This window comes from Schistocerca nitens, chromosome 5 (genome assembly GCF_023898315.1).
Source record: "Schistocerca nitens isolate TAMUIC-IGC-003100 chromosome 5, iqSchNite1.1, whole genome shotgun sequence".
Classification (NCBI taxonomy): domain Eukaryota; kingdom Metazoa; phylum Arthropoda; class Insecta; order Orthoptera; family Acrididae; genus Schistocerca; species Schistocerca nitens.
The window spans coordinates 191213636-191226072 of NC_064618.1; the positions used below are offsets into that span (position 1 = coordinate 191213636).

Genomic DNA, 12437 nt, shown 5'->3' on the forward strand with positions numbered 1-12437 from the left:
CACTGTTCGATTGGTCTTCTTCAAAAGTTAAATCTGCATGTTCTTTCCAAGTATTAAAAGCTATTTCAGTTAATTCTTTCATTCTTTTTGATGAACCTGCGTAATACCATTTAATATTTTTCTTATTCCATTTATCAATATGGGAAGTAAAAGATAGTGCATGATCTTCAACACCACATCTAGGTTTGTTTATCGGTTGTAAAGTTTCATCACTTATTTCACCAGTAGGTTTCAAATTAAACTTTTTTTGTAATAGAATTAATGCATTCTTTATATCTGAGAGTTCTGGAATATTTGTTGATTCTGGTTCAAGATACCCAAAATCGTGTAAATATTTGATTACTTTTTCATTAGCAGATACAAATCCACAAAATATTAAAGTTAGGATGATTGATTTCATTTATTATTGATAAATTTTATAAATTCTTTAGTATCCCCAGGGTAGAGTGTCGATGGTTCCATCTGTCTCCTTCAAGACCATTCGTTTGTCATAGGTTACTTTGAACTCCTTTTCCACACCCTTATTTACAAGGTTTTTTGTTTTCTTATCCCTGGTTATCATTTTGTTATTTGTTGTTATTTTATCACTGGTGCCATATATCAGTTCACCCATTGTCTTCATGTTAATTTTTAGACTATTTTCGTAGTTGAGACTGAACCCTTTTACCTTGGTACACCGATTGCCTTTTTGAGAGTAGTAAGCATAGCTTTTTGGGCCTGTACTTAACCATTCAACAATGTTATCATCTTTGCCAAGTTCATCTGTCCACTCTCCTAGCATGCACCCTGTTGCAACTGTATTAGTTCCATCATCTATGTAGACTACACTGTCAGTATCATAGTAGACAACGTTATCCCCAAGGCGATCAAGCATTTCGTATAATCTTATCCTGGCATTGGATGTAGTGAAAGCTGCTATAAATATGTTTGTAGCAGTACAGTCCTCTACGTACTCATCAGTATACTAGTAACTAACCTCAAGCATATCTTCATTGATGAAGATTACATTAGATATCTCTATCTTATCATCTAGTAAAAGTTCATACCACCTTTCTGGATCAGTGATGAACTCACTTTGCGTCAAATTTTGTCTTTGGCCGAATTTACCCCACAAAGAGTTTAGGCAGATCTTGGCGACAGCACGTTTTCCAGGATTGGGCTCAATTCTGTCGATGTCTAGCTCAATACCTTGCTTCTCTTTAATGGCTTGGGCATATTCCTCTTTAGATTTGTAATCATCCTCCCAAGGACTTGTTTCCAGTTTTATTTTCATGAAAGTTTTAATGTAGTCCCTGAAAAGGGTGTTGCTCGTCTGAGGGAAGTGCCATACCTCGTAAGTTTCAAGTATCTTGTAGCCCTTTTCAATAGCCTTATTTAGTTCCACTGTAGTCCACGTGCCAGCGAAAGCTCTCTCTTCATCAGTATGTTTACAGTGCCCTACCTTTTCCTCAGCACACCTCACGCACAAAGCGAATACCAGTTTTTCTTGCTTAATAGGAAGTACAGGATGGTAAAGACCTTTAGGAGCTAGTACCTTGCATTTGACCAAACCAAACCATTCCTTGTTGTATTCTTCTGGTTTGAATATTTTAGTGGGGTGACCTACAGGGTACATATCGTAAAACATGACCGTTGGATACAAAGAGCATATGTCTATATACCGCATTTTCTTTGCAGTCACTTTCAGCTTTGCGGCATTTGTTCGCCCACCGAAAAAGGCATCTCTAGGCTTTAGGGGTTCCACGACGTTGATCGTTTTATTTAAGGCTTGTTTGTAAGCTTTGGATTTCTTCCACTCACAAGACCACACCTCAACTACATTGTAACCCGCATTTCTCAATGTGTTAGTTCGGTCCATAGTTTTAGTAAACAAATCGTCCATGGTTTCATTGTTTACACTGTTTATAGTGTCACAGTTGTAACATTCGGGGCATCCGTGCCAGAAACACCCGTGGTATTGGTAAACTGTTTTAGTTGCAGCGTTGTATCCGTCAACTTTAGCGCCGCATACCACCACTTCACCACCGTTTAATGCATGTCGTACATTCTTGAATGTGTTCAACCATGCTATAGATTCTTTACTAAACATTTCCTTCTTATCTTCTTTCACAACTGCAATAGTATTTTGTTGGAGGAATTTCGATCTGTAGATAGCCATACAAACACTAGCGATGGTTATGTATTGAAAAGGATCTATATTAGCGATTTCTAAGAATATTTTCCTAAATTCAAGGCATCCGCGTCTTAGAATATCAACATCTGAATGACAATACTCGGCTAGTTCCTTCTTGAAGTCAAACGTGTAGTTTTCTTTAACCCTGTCAGCGTGCCATTTCAAAAAGTCTTTACGCTGGCTTTCTTTCATCGTGTTGACGCCGTAGAATTTGGTGGGAGGTACACCACCAACGTAATTTTGATTCCCTTTTGAATTGAAAAAATGCGGAAAGTATCCTTTTTTAAGTTCTTTAAGGCCAAACGTTTTCGGGAATGAAGCTAGAGCGCCTTGAACAAAATTAATGCTATCGATTATCCTGAGTCTCAAACTCGGTATTGTAAGCTGCATTATTTTAGATCCTGCGTATATAGTCTTTGGTCTTATCCCATTTTTAACACAGTATTGAAGAATAAAGTAAGAGTCGTAACCTTTAGAATTATGAGCAATACATGTGAAACCTTTGTGTTCATCATTAATAAGCCACTCACAAAATTCTTCATTTGAGTCGAAATCACGTCTATTTCCATCGAAGCTGTGAACAGCTATATAATTAGGGTTGTGTACGCCAGTGTCTTGCTCAGCTTCGTAATCGAAAAAGTAATATTTTTCAGTGTAACTACAGTTACCATGTTTCTTCTCTGATTTTCCATTGCAAGTGCAATCTTCTTCACAGATACCACCCTTTTGGTTCTTGGAATGTATATAACACTTATGGTCGGTGACCTTCACCGGACAATCGCAATTTTTACACCATACATAACCACAGTTGTGTTTCTTTTCCCTTTGACAAATTTTGTTGCAAGTTTTGCACTTGTAGGCTACCTTACAAACTTCTTTGTGGTTGTTGAAACAATGTTGCCCAAAACAGTATCTGTTACACTTATCACAGTATATTCTGACACGCTCTTTACCTGTAATTTTCTTGTGTTGTGGTCCTTTGCACAAATTACACACTTCTTTCTTGTCCTTTTTGCACTTGTGCTGGTCCTTGTTATTATAAGGCTTGTCACACTTCTGGCAGTAGTACGAGCTTCCAAAAAAGGCTTTCATGTTGTTGATCGCGTCATAGTGATTGTTGTGGTGGTACAGATATATCGTAGTGTCCCTTTCCTTCCCGGAATGAATGACCGTGTTGAAATGTGCCGCAGAAACAACCTTAATCTGAACGTCCAGAAATTCTTCAGCATCTTGAATATCTTCTAAGGTGAACATATCTTCACAATTCTTTCCCAGCCTGATACAGAGTTCTTTAGCCAGCTCTTCTTGCAAGTTTCTACCTTTCCTTATATAGATTAATTCGTTACTGGTCAGTTCCCTATTAAGAATGATGTTTGTTTCGTATGTCAATGCTGTAATTATAGCTCTAGGTCCACACATATTGTCCTTGTTATCTATTTTGTTTATGCATCTTTTAGTATTAACGTCTTTTGAGAGATTGACAACCTTAACAGGTTTCCCACCTCTGGGTATTTTATAAACTTGAAATTCAAATCTGGTTGAATTTATATCTACATTTTCATTAGATGTGACAATTCTCTCGATTTGATTAAGTAGAAATGAGGCGTTGACTTTCTGATGTTTTTTAGTCGAGATTGTATGGTGAAAATTTTCATTATCAGCAACTATCTTCATCTGATCGCCAGGACTGTAATTACTCATTTTTTTTATAGCCTTTATAGTTGCATGGACGGCTGCCCTAACAGCTTTCATTTGTTCAAGGGGTGTTCCTTTCAAATCTTTTATATAGATAGTGTAGTTAGTTTGCCAAATGTTGAACGTCTTAAGATAGGTACGGTCTCCTTCGCGGATCTTGAAAGCAGGTTTTTTCTCTACAATTTTATCGAACAACTTTTGTTTAAAAGGATAAATTTGACCTAACTTTTGTGGTTGATGTTGTTGTGGATGATGTTGTTGTTGATGTTGAGAGGGTTCTTTAGTTTCAAACAGCTCATCAGCGAAGTTGAAGTGTCTGATTTTATCCAGTCGTTCCTTCTCACTTCGTATCAAACCCGTCAAGCCGTTCTTTGAATGAACCATTGAGTAACCCTTAATACCGTTTTCCTTAGCAATCTGCTTCAGTTGACGAACAGTCATTGCTGACAGTTCTTCATTTGCGTAATTAAATAAATCATTATTCATAGCCTTAGACGCCGCGTTGGTCACAGCTTCAACAAGATTTGACTTCTTCATCTTGGAGTAGCCTCTGATTTTGACCTCCTTAGCCAGAGCCCTTAGTTCTTTAACAGTTGCGCCGTTGCGGCGCATACAATTTTGTTTGTTGTATTCCATTTATTAACTGTCTTATATTTTATTTATATTTTTCATTTTTATAAACTCTATAAATTTTTGACTTATGGTAGGTGCGTGCATTAAATATTAAAGACTTTGGATGAAAAGTTATGGTTGGGGATAAGCTTTAAAGGAAAGAGGAATTGGGTGGAAAGTTATGGTTCTTTAGTACCTTATACGTGACTTCAAAAGTGGTTCAAATTTTAATGGTTCAAAGGACCATTAAATAAAATTTCTTGAAATTTCTTGAAATTTTTGGGAAAAATTTATGGTTCTTTTTTACCTTTTTAATGGTCGCATAATTAATGGTTCTTTAATACCTTAAAAAGGAATTTGTCTCACGTTTAAATAAAAAATTTGTGGAGGGGTAGAACCTTTAAATTGTTCCTCAAGTTATGGTTCTTTAGTACCTTAGAAAGGAATTTCTCAGTTGTTTTTATTTTGAAATTAATGGTTCTTTAGTAGCTTAAGTTAGTACCTGTATTTTTCGATGTCATTTATGGTTGATTGGTACCTTAATGCGAGTATGAGGCTGATGATGGTCACTGCGAACCATTATTTAACCATTGGTTTTATGGTATATATTTTATGGTTGGTGAGCACCATTAAGTAGCTACTTAATGGCTGTTGGAATGTTTATGGTTACTTGAACCACTATTTATAGAGTATATTTTTTATTGATGGTGAGGACCATAATTATTTGTCTGTCCCCAAGGTGCCCACCTACTACTTGCGTACATAAATTGACCTAACCATGAACATGGATGTATGTCGTTCTTAGAATTGCGAAAGATCTTAAATTTCCGAACAGTTAAGAAGTGTTTATAGTCAAAGTTTTCTCCTCGTGACGACAAATACCTACCGCGTCTGTCCCAGACTTAATGTTGATTATTGTCAAGTTCGCGCGCCTGGCGCTCTCTTGCTGCATCTCGTAAATGAAATACATGATCATCTGCAAAACCCGCTGCTATCGGTGATTCCAAATTTCTTCTACTGTCTTTTCCAACGATTTCGCTTTCAATATGTCTGACTTGCTTTCGTAATGCCTCGAATTCCCTTTTAACGCGGTCATTAAATTTTCCCTGATTTTCAACATGTTTATTTATGATCTGGTACTCTTCGGTTTCTGCAAATGGCAATGGAGCTGTATAATCTGAATCTCTGTCCCCATTTAAACTAAGACTTGTCAATTTATCTGCAATCTCCTCAACTGTTTCCGATAAGTCACCTATTAGTTCTTTCTGTTTATTTACGTCTTCTGTAAGTGTCGCGACTCGGGTTTCAGTATTGACACATTTGGTAGTTAACTATTCATACTGTTGTGTTAGGTTATTTATTCTGTCATTTGGTACGGATTCCTCGATTCTTTCAAGTATTTCTTCCTTATCATGTGCACGTTGTAAATTTAACTTTGAAAACTTTTGTACTATCACGCGATCTCTTTCTGCCTGTTCTCTATCCTGCTCCTTTTGCCTGATTTCTATTGAAATTAATCTATTATTGTGAGCATTCAAAATCGGTTGTACTTCTTCTCTAATTTCTTTCTTTAATTCATCTTTCATGTTTTTGAAACATGTCCCTATTCGTGAGTCTAACAGTGTTTCCATTGTTCCCATATCAGTTTCTAAACGTGTTGACAAAGTTCCCATCTCTGTTTTAATTGTTCCTATTTGTGATCCCACTGTTTTTAATTCAGATCTTAACTGTGTTTCCATTGTTCCTGTGGTGTCACCGCTAGACACCACACTTGCTAGGTGGTAACTTAAATCGGCCGCGGTCCTGTAGTACATGTCGGACCCGCGTGTCGCCACTGTGTAATCGCAATCCTAGCGCCACCACATGGCAGGTCACAAGACACGGACTAGACCTCGCCCCAGTTGTACGGACGACATAGCTTGCGACCAGACGTACCAAGTCTTCCTCTCATTTGCCGAGAGACAGATAGAATAGCCTTCAGCTTAGTCCATAGCTACTACCTAGCAAGGCGCCAATTGTATCAGTGCTTATAGCTTACTAAAATTCAAGAGAGATGTATTCCAACAAGAGAATAAAAGTTAAGTAACATCTACGTACTTTTCTTCTTCTTCATTAATAAGTCTCATGTTCCAGAACTTCAAGCCCGTCTGCGTTAGTTTAGCGTGCACCTAGCTACCTCATTGTGTCTATGCTTTATGAGCTAGACACAACAGTTCCCATATCAGTTTTAATTGTTCCTACCTCTGTTTTAATTTCAGATCCCAAATTTAATATTGCACTCATCAACTGCTCCATATTGACTGGTTCGCAATTCTTTTCGCCCCTAACATTTCCCGTAAAACTAACTTCCTTCGTCATAGCAGTAAAGCTATCTGTGTTCGATACTACTCCTGAATCTTCTGTCGTTAATCTCGTATTCTGAAAATTTTTTGATTGTGAAAAGTTTTGAACTGGTTCTGGACTATTTTCCCTGCTTATTAAATTATTTTCTACTTCATTATTCATCATACTGTTCTCATGTGTTGGCGAGTTCGCCATGTTAACAATTTCGTCATTCTCACTATCCATCATTTTTGCCGTTTTCATCGATCGCGTAATCATTTACAAAACATACAAAACTCGTCACTATATGAAAATTACACACAATGACACTTCATCACCAACAATATCATTCACACGAAATGTTTCCCGACAAACACGCCTAACGAACTATTAAAACCTTCACAATTGCACAAAATTGTCAAACCCGTATACAAGACATCAAAAATTAAATTCTGCAAAAATACCATCAGAAGAAAGACAAGACAACCACAAATGTTCATTACCAAATCTACACATGCAATATAGACTACAATTACTAAACTACAAATTACTACAACATTACTACTGTCTGCTATTTTTACTATCAGAAGATTCCAAGGGACGATCCGAAGCAGCGGTCGCCACGTGCATGGGGGCTTAATTATGTAATGAATGCAAATACTTTTAAATTTTCTGATTTAGTAGCTGTCTGTTCGGTTACGCAGTCTCGTAACCGGTAGGCCCTGTCAGGTATAGTACGCAATCTGACTGCATAGAGTAACAAAAAAGAACAAAAGAAAACTTCCGTTAACACAATTAATTAATTAAGTCCCCAGCAACTATGAAAGCTACGAAACAACAAGGCACAAGTGTCGCTGCTCTGTGTGTGGAAGTGTGATTCAACGTACACATCTTGCACGGTTCTTCCTCAATAAGACCAGATATTTCAAACACCATTTATAATGAAGTAATTTAAAAAACCAGAAATACTATAATTGCACATAGAAACCAGAAATACAGTCTAATACAAGAACACGAGCCAGATGCTTTGTTGACTGAACCTGTGTCCAAGAGGCATTATTGTTTAAGACATTGAAATAATAAAAAAAGGAATTTTTTTACCTTCATATATATTGACGAAAAGCACACTCTGATCAATACAGCATCCCCAATCAAACAACATCTGGTGTCTAGCCCATCAAAACAATACTACAAGTTCTGAACAAGCATTCACTACCGCAACTTCTCAACAACGACTCACCACTGCTACATCTCAACAAGCACTGCCTACTGCTACTTCACAATAAGCACTCTCCACCACGACTTCTCGACAAGAACTCTCCACTACCACATCTCAACAAGCACTGCCAGTGGAGGCGGCTGAATAATACTCTTTGGCGCAATCTCTGGCGCTGTGGCTCAGTGTAGCCACCTTTCAACACACACACGTAAAGGCTTCTTTTAAGACCATATACACTCCTGGAAATTGAAATAAGAACACCGTGAATTCATTGTCCCAGGAAGGGGAAACTTTATTGACACATTCCTGGGGTCATATACATCACATGATCACACTGACAGAACCACAGGCACATAGACACAGGCAACAGAGCATGCACAATGTCGGCACTAGTACAGTGTATATCCACCTTTCGCAGCAATGCAGGCTGCTATTCTCCCATGGAGACGATCGTAGAGATGCTGGATGTAGTCGTGTGGAACGGCTTGCCATGCCATTTCCACCTGGCGCCTCAGTTGGACCAGCGTTCGTGCTGGACGTGCAGACCGCGTGAGACGACGCTTCATCCAGTCCCAAACATGCTCAATGGGCGACAGATCCGGAGATCTTGCTGGCCAGGGTAGTTGACTTACACTTTCTAGAGCACGTTGGGTGGCACGGGATACATGCGGACGTGCATTGTCCTGTTGGAACAGCAAGTTCCCTTGCCGGTCTAGGAATGGTAGAACGATGGGTTCGATGACGGTTGGGATGTACCGTGCACTATTCAGTGTCCCCTCGACGATCACCAGTGGTGTACGGCCAGTGTAGGAGATCGCTCCCCACACCATGATGCCGGGTGTTGGCCCTGTGTGCCTCGGTCGTATGCAGTCCTGATTGTGGCGCTCACCTGCACGGCGCCAAACACGCATACGACCATCATTGGCACCAAGGCAGAAGCGACTCTCATCGCTGAAGACGACACGTCTCCATTCGTCCCTCCATACACGCCTGTCGCGACACCACTGGAGGCGGGCTGCACGATGTTGGGGCGTGAGCGGAAGACGGCCTAACGGTGTGCGGGACCGTAGCCCAGCTTCATGGAGACGGTTGCGAATGGTCCTCGCCGATACCCCAGGAGCAACAGTGTCCCTAATTTGCTGGGAAGTGGCGGTGCGGTCCCCTACGGCACTGCGTAGGATCCTACGGTCTTGGCGTCCATCCGTGCGTCGCTGCGGTCCGGTCCCAGGTCGACGGGCACGTGCACCTTCCGCCGACCACTGGCGACAACATCGATGTACTGTGGAGACCTCACGCCCCACGTGTTGAGCAATTCGGCGGTACGTCCACCCGGCCTCCCGCATGCCCACTATACGCCCTCGCTCAAAGTCCGTCAACTGCACATGCGGTTCACGTCCACGCTGTCGCGGCATGCTACCAGTGTTAAAGACTGCGATGGAGCTCCGTATGCCACGGCAAACTGGCTGACACTGACGGCGGCGGTGCACAAATGCTGCGCAGCTAGCGCCATTCGACGGCCAACACCGCGGTTCCTGGTGTATCCGCTGTGCCGTGCGTGTGATCATTGCTTGTACAGCCCTCTCGCAGTGTCCGGAGCAAGTATGGTGGGTCTGACACACCGGTGTCAATGTGTTCTTTTTTCCATTTCCAGGAGTGTATATTAAAAGAACCTATTAGGGTGTTGCAGCGTAGGTTATGATGTGAAATACTGGTCAGAATAAACGTCGATTCGTCAAGCTGTTTCAGACTTAAACATCCAGCACCAAAGTTTGACACTCGGGCCGTTGCGTGCGCAAATTCAGTTCTTCGGCGAGATGTAATTAGGGTCAGTTTGTCTCATCGCGTAGATGATAGCGCACGAGGCTGCTCAACCTTTGGCTCGCTTTGATAGTTACTGCCTACCCATGTCTAATCTTTGAGGCTCTGTTTCCTTAGATTTTAGGAGACCAAAAGAAGAAAATGTTTGCCGATACAGTCTCTGGTGCGCTGCTTGAACTGATTAGCTAACTTCAGTGCTAAGTAACTCGAAAACGGTGCATCGCATTGAATTTTTATCTTAACGAGAATTTCTCAGCATATCCGACCCTGCACTACCTTTACAAGCTTTTCAAATTTTTTCACACCACATTGTATATACCCAAAATATGTCAACAACGAGTAAACATTTTGAACAGGAATTAAATACGTTAACATCTATGGCTATGTGTAAATATCTCTTTCTCTCTCTCTGTCTATGTGTGTGTATGTATTTTCTAACTGGCTACATGTAATTATTGTAACTCTGGAAATATATTCAGGTAAATAACATGAGTACTGACCTCTCCTTCTGGAATTTCTCATTACATTTTGTTGTTTTTCCAGTGACAAGAGAAGAGGAAGTAAGAATATCATGTAGGCGCGGAAGCGGACGTCTTAGGACACGGAGTCGCGCACACATCCGACTGCTGTAGTATCCTGCACCTACCTAGTTGCCGCGATTGTGAATTTACAACATTACTGGTGTTCTAGTATCAATGTGGCATCCAATACATGATTCCTGGATAATACGAAGACCTCATTCAGGTTGAGGCGTTCTTATATTATAATAATAAGTATATATGTAATGAGTAAGAGATACACACAGCTTTTCATAAAGAAATACTATTTGAAACCATAATAATTTGAAATGGAAATATCTATTATTTTGATGCTAATTACATAATTACAACTTCAATAAAGAGACGTATGAAAAAGTAAATGTTGATAATAGTTGATGGAACCGAAGAACACAGTCATGGCAGAATACAGCATATTTACGGGCAATGCTATAGTATACCTTATAATGGCTGATATCTATTTTTAATAGTTACTCTACAAATATTGGTGCGTAAACAAAGTGAAATTGTTCAGTTGCGAAATCAAAACAGGTAATCAATGTGTAGAAAACGTATGAAAATACATGTGTAATGCACAGTAGTTTAACAAAAGTAAATCGTAACTTATGGCAGACGAAATTGTTGATCATATTTAGAACATTGCCATCAAGAACAGTTAATTTCAAATCAAAGTTTAACACAGAGACACTTTGAGGCGTAAGAAATAAGTCTATACAGAGTAAATAAAATTATTTACCCAACAACAAATAAATTTATCACACGACTCGACTGTAGGATTTTTCACTCATGTTCACAATACATTTACCATGTAAGTGTCCATTCGGATGATGTGACAACTACTTTACTCATACAGATAGCAAATATGTAAACTAAATGAATAAAAAAAACCTGAAGATAAGACAAAACCCAAAACAGCGAAAAATAATATCAGTAAAGTCAGTTTTGTCACTCTAGAGGAAGAGAAGATTTGAAATGTCATACGTGATTTGCGACTGCCTGATGCTAAACCATTTCAGCTTTGTCTAGATCATTTGGTGCTGCGTCTCCAAAAGATTCCACAAATAAAAACGCTCTAGTCTATTGGACTAATAACAGAGTTCCATGCTAAATTGTAGTTAATTAAGAACAAATTTCAAACAATTAGAATGAGTTGCAAATGAGCCAGGTCAGTGTTCCATAGTCCGCCCCGGTAGCTGAGTGGCCAGTCCGGCTTTCGCCGCCGTGCAGTGCGGATGTGTTGTTGTTTCCGCCTGCGGAGCACGCGCGCTCGCTGTTGTTTACATTTCAGCGGCTGTCACTTGCGTGTCGCTTACGTGCACTAGAACCATGATCAACCGTTTTCGAAAATCAACATTACGATTCAACTTCTGCAACTAATACGCACGACCAAAGGCCTTGGAAGTGGAACGCTTCCTACGCGACGTTGCTATGATCCCCGCTTCCGACATCTTGGGCATCCATTTGTCCATAATAAGCAGTACTGTGTACGTCAAAGTCGTCAATGACGCAGTATGTGAAAGAATACTTCGTGTCACCAACCATGGATTACGCTTTTGCCACGCCGGCGGCAATGTCGGATCGGTCACTGTCGACCATGCCGGCTTAGGAATGCGCACCATACGAGTTTTCGAACTCCCGTTCGAGCTTCCGGCGGAAGACGTTATCGCGGCTTTCCGCCCCTATGGCATTGTACTTGGCCACACTGCCGAACGTTGGGCGCAATTCCAAACGTACCCCGTTCTTAACGGTGTACGGCAGATCACCATCGACCTCCATCGCCACGTGCAAATTAGCGGGTGCCGCGCGGTTGTCATATACGACGGCCAACCCAAGACCTGTTCCGGGTGCGGCAAAGAAAGTCACCTCAGATCTGACTGTCTTCAGCGACGAATCACCCAATTGCCAGCCGCTACCGTGGCACCTCCGGCTCCGACGATGGTTTTACCGATCACCTACGCATCAGCGCTCTCTTCTCCTCCCACCGGCCGCCGCCCATCTGACCACGTCCCGGTGACCCTTCCAGCTGCTCAGCTGCTACGGA

The 12437-nt window shown here is 40.7% G+C and overlaps 1 protein-coding gene across 1 annotated transcript in view; it reads left to right on the plus strand.

Moving 5' to 3' along the window:
• Nucleotides 1-10758, plus strand: part of LOC126259526 (basement membrane-specific heparan sulfate proteoglycan core protein-like) — a 209811-nt gene extending 199053 nt beyond the window's left edge. The window contains exon 9 of the mRNA XM_049956391.1: nt 10383-10758. Coding sequence (XP_049812348.1) covers nt 10383-10385 — 3 coding nt within the window. The 3' untranslated portion in view covers nt 10386-10758. The remainder of the gene's footprint in view (nt 1-10382) is intronic.
• The last annotated feature ends 1679 nt before the right edge of the window (nt 10759-12437 follow it).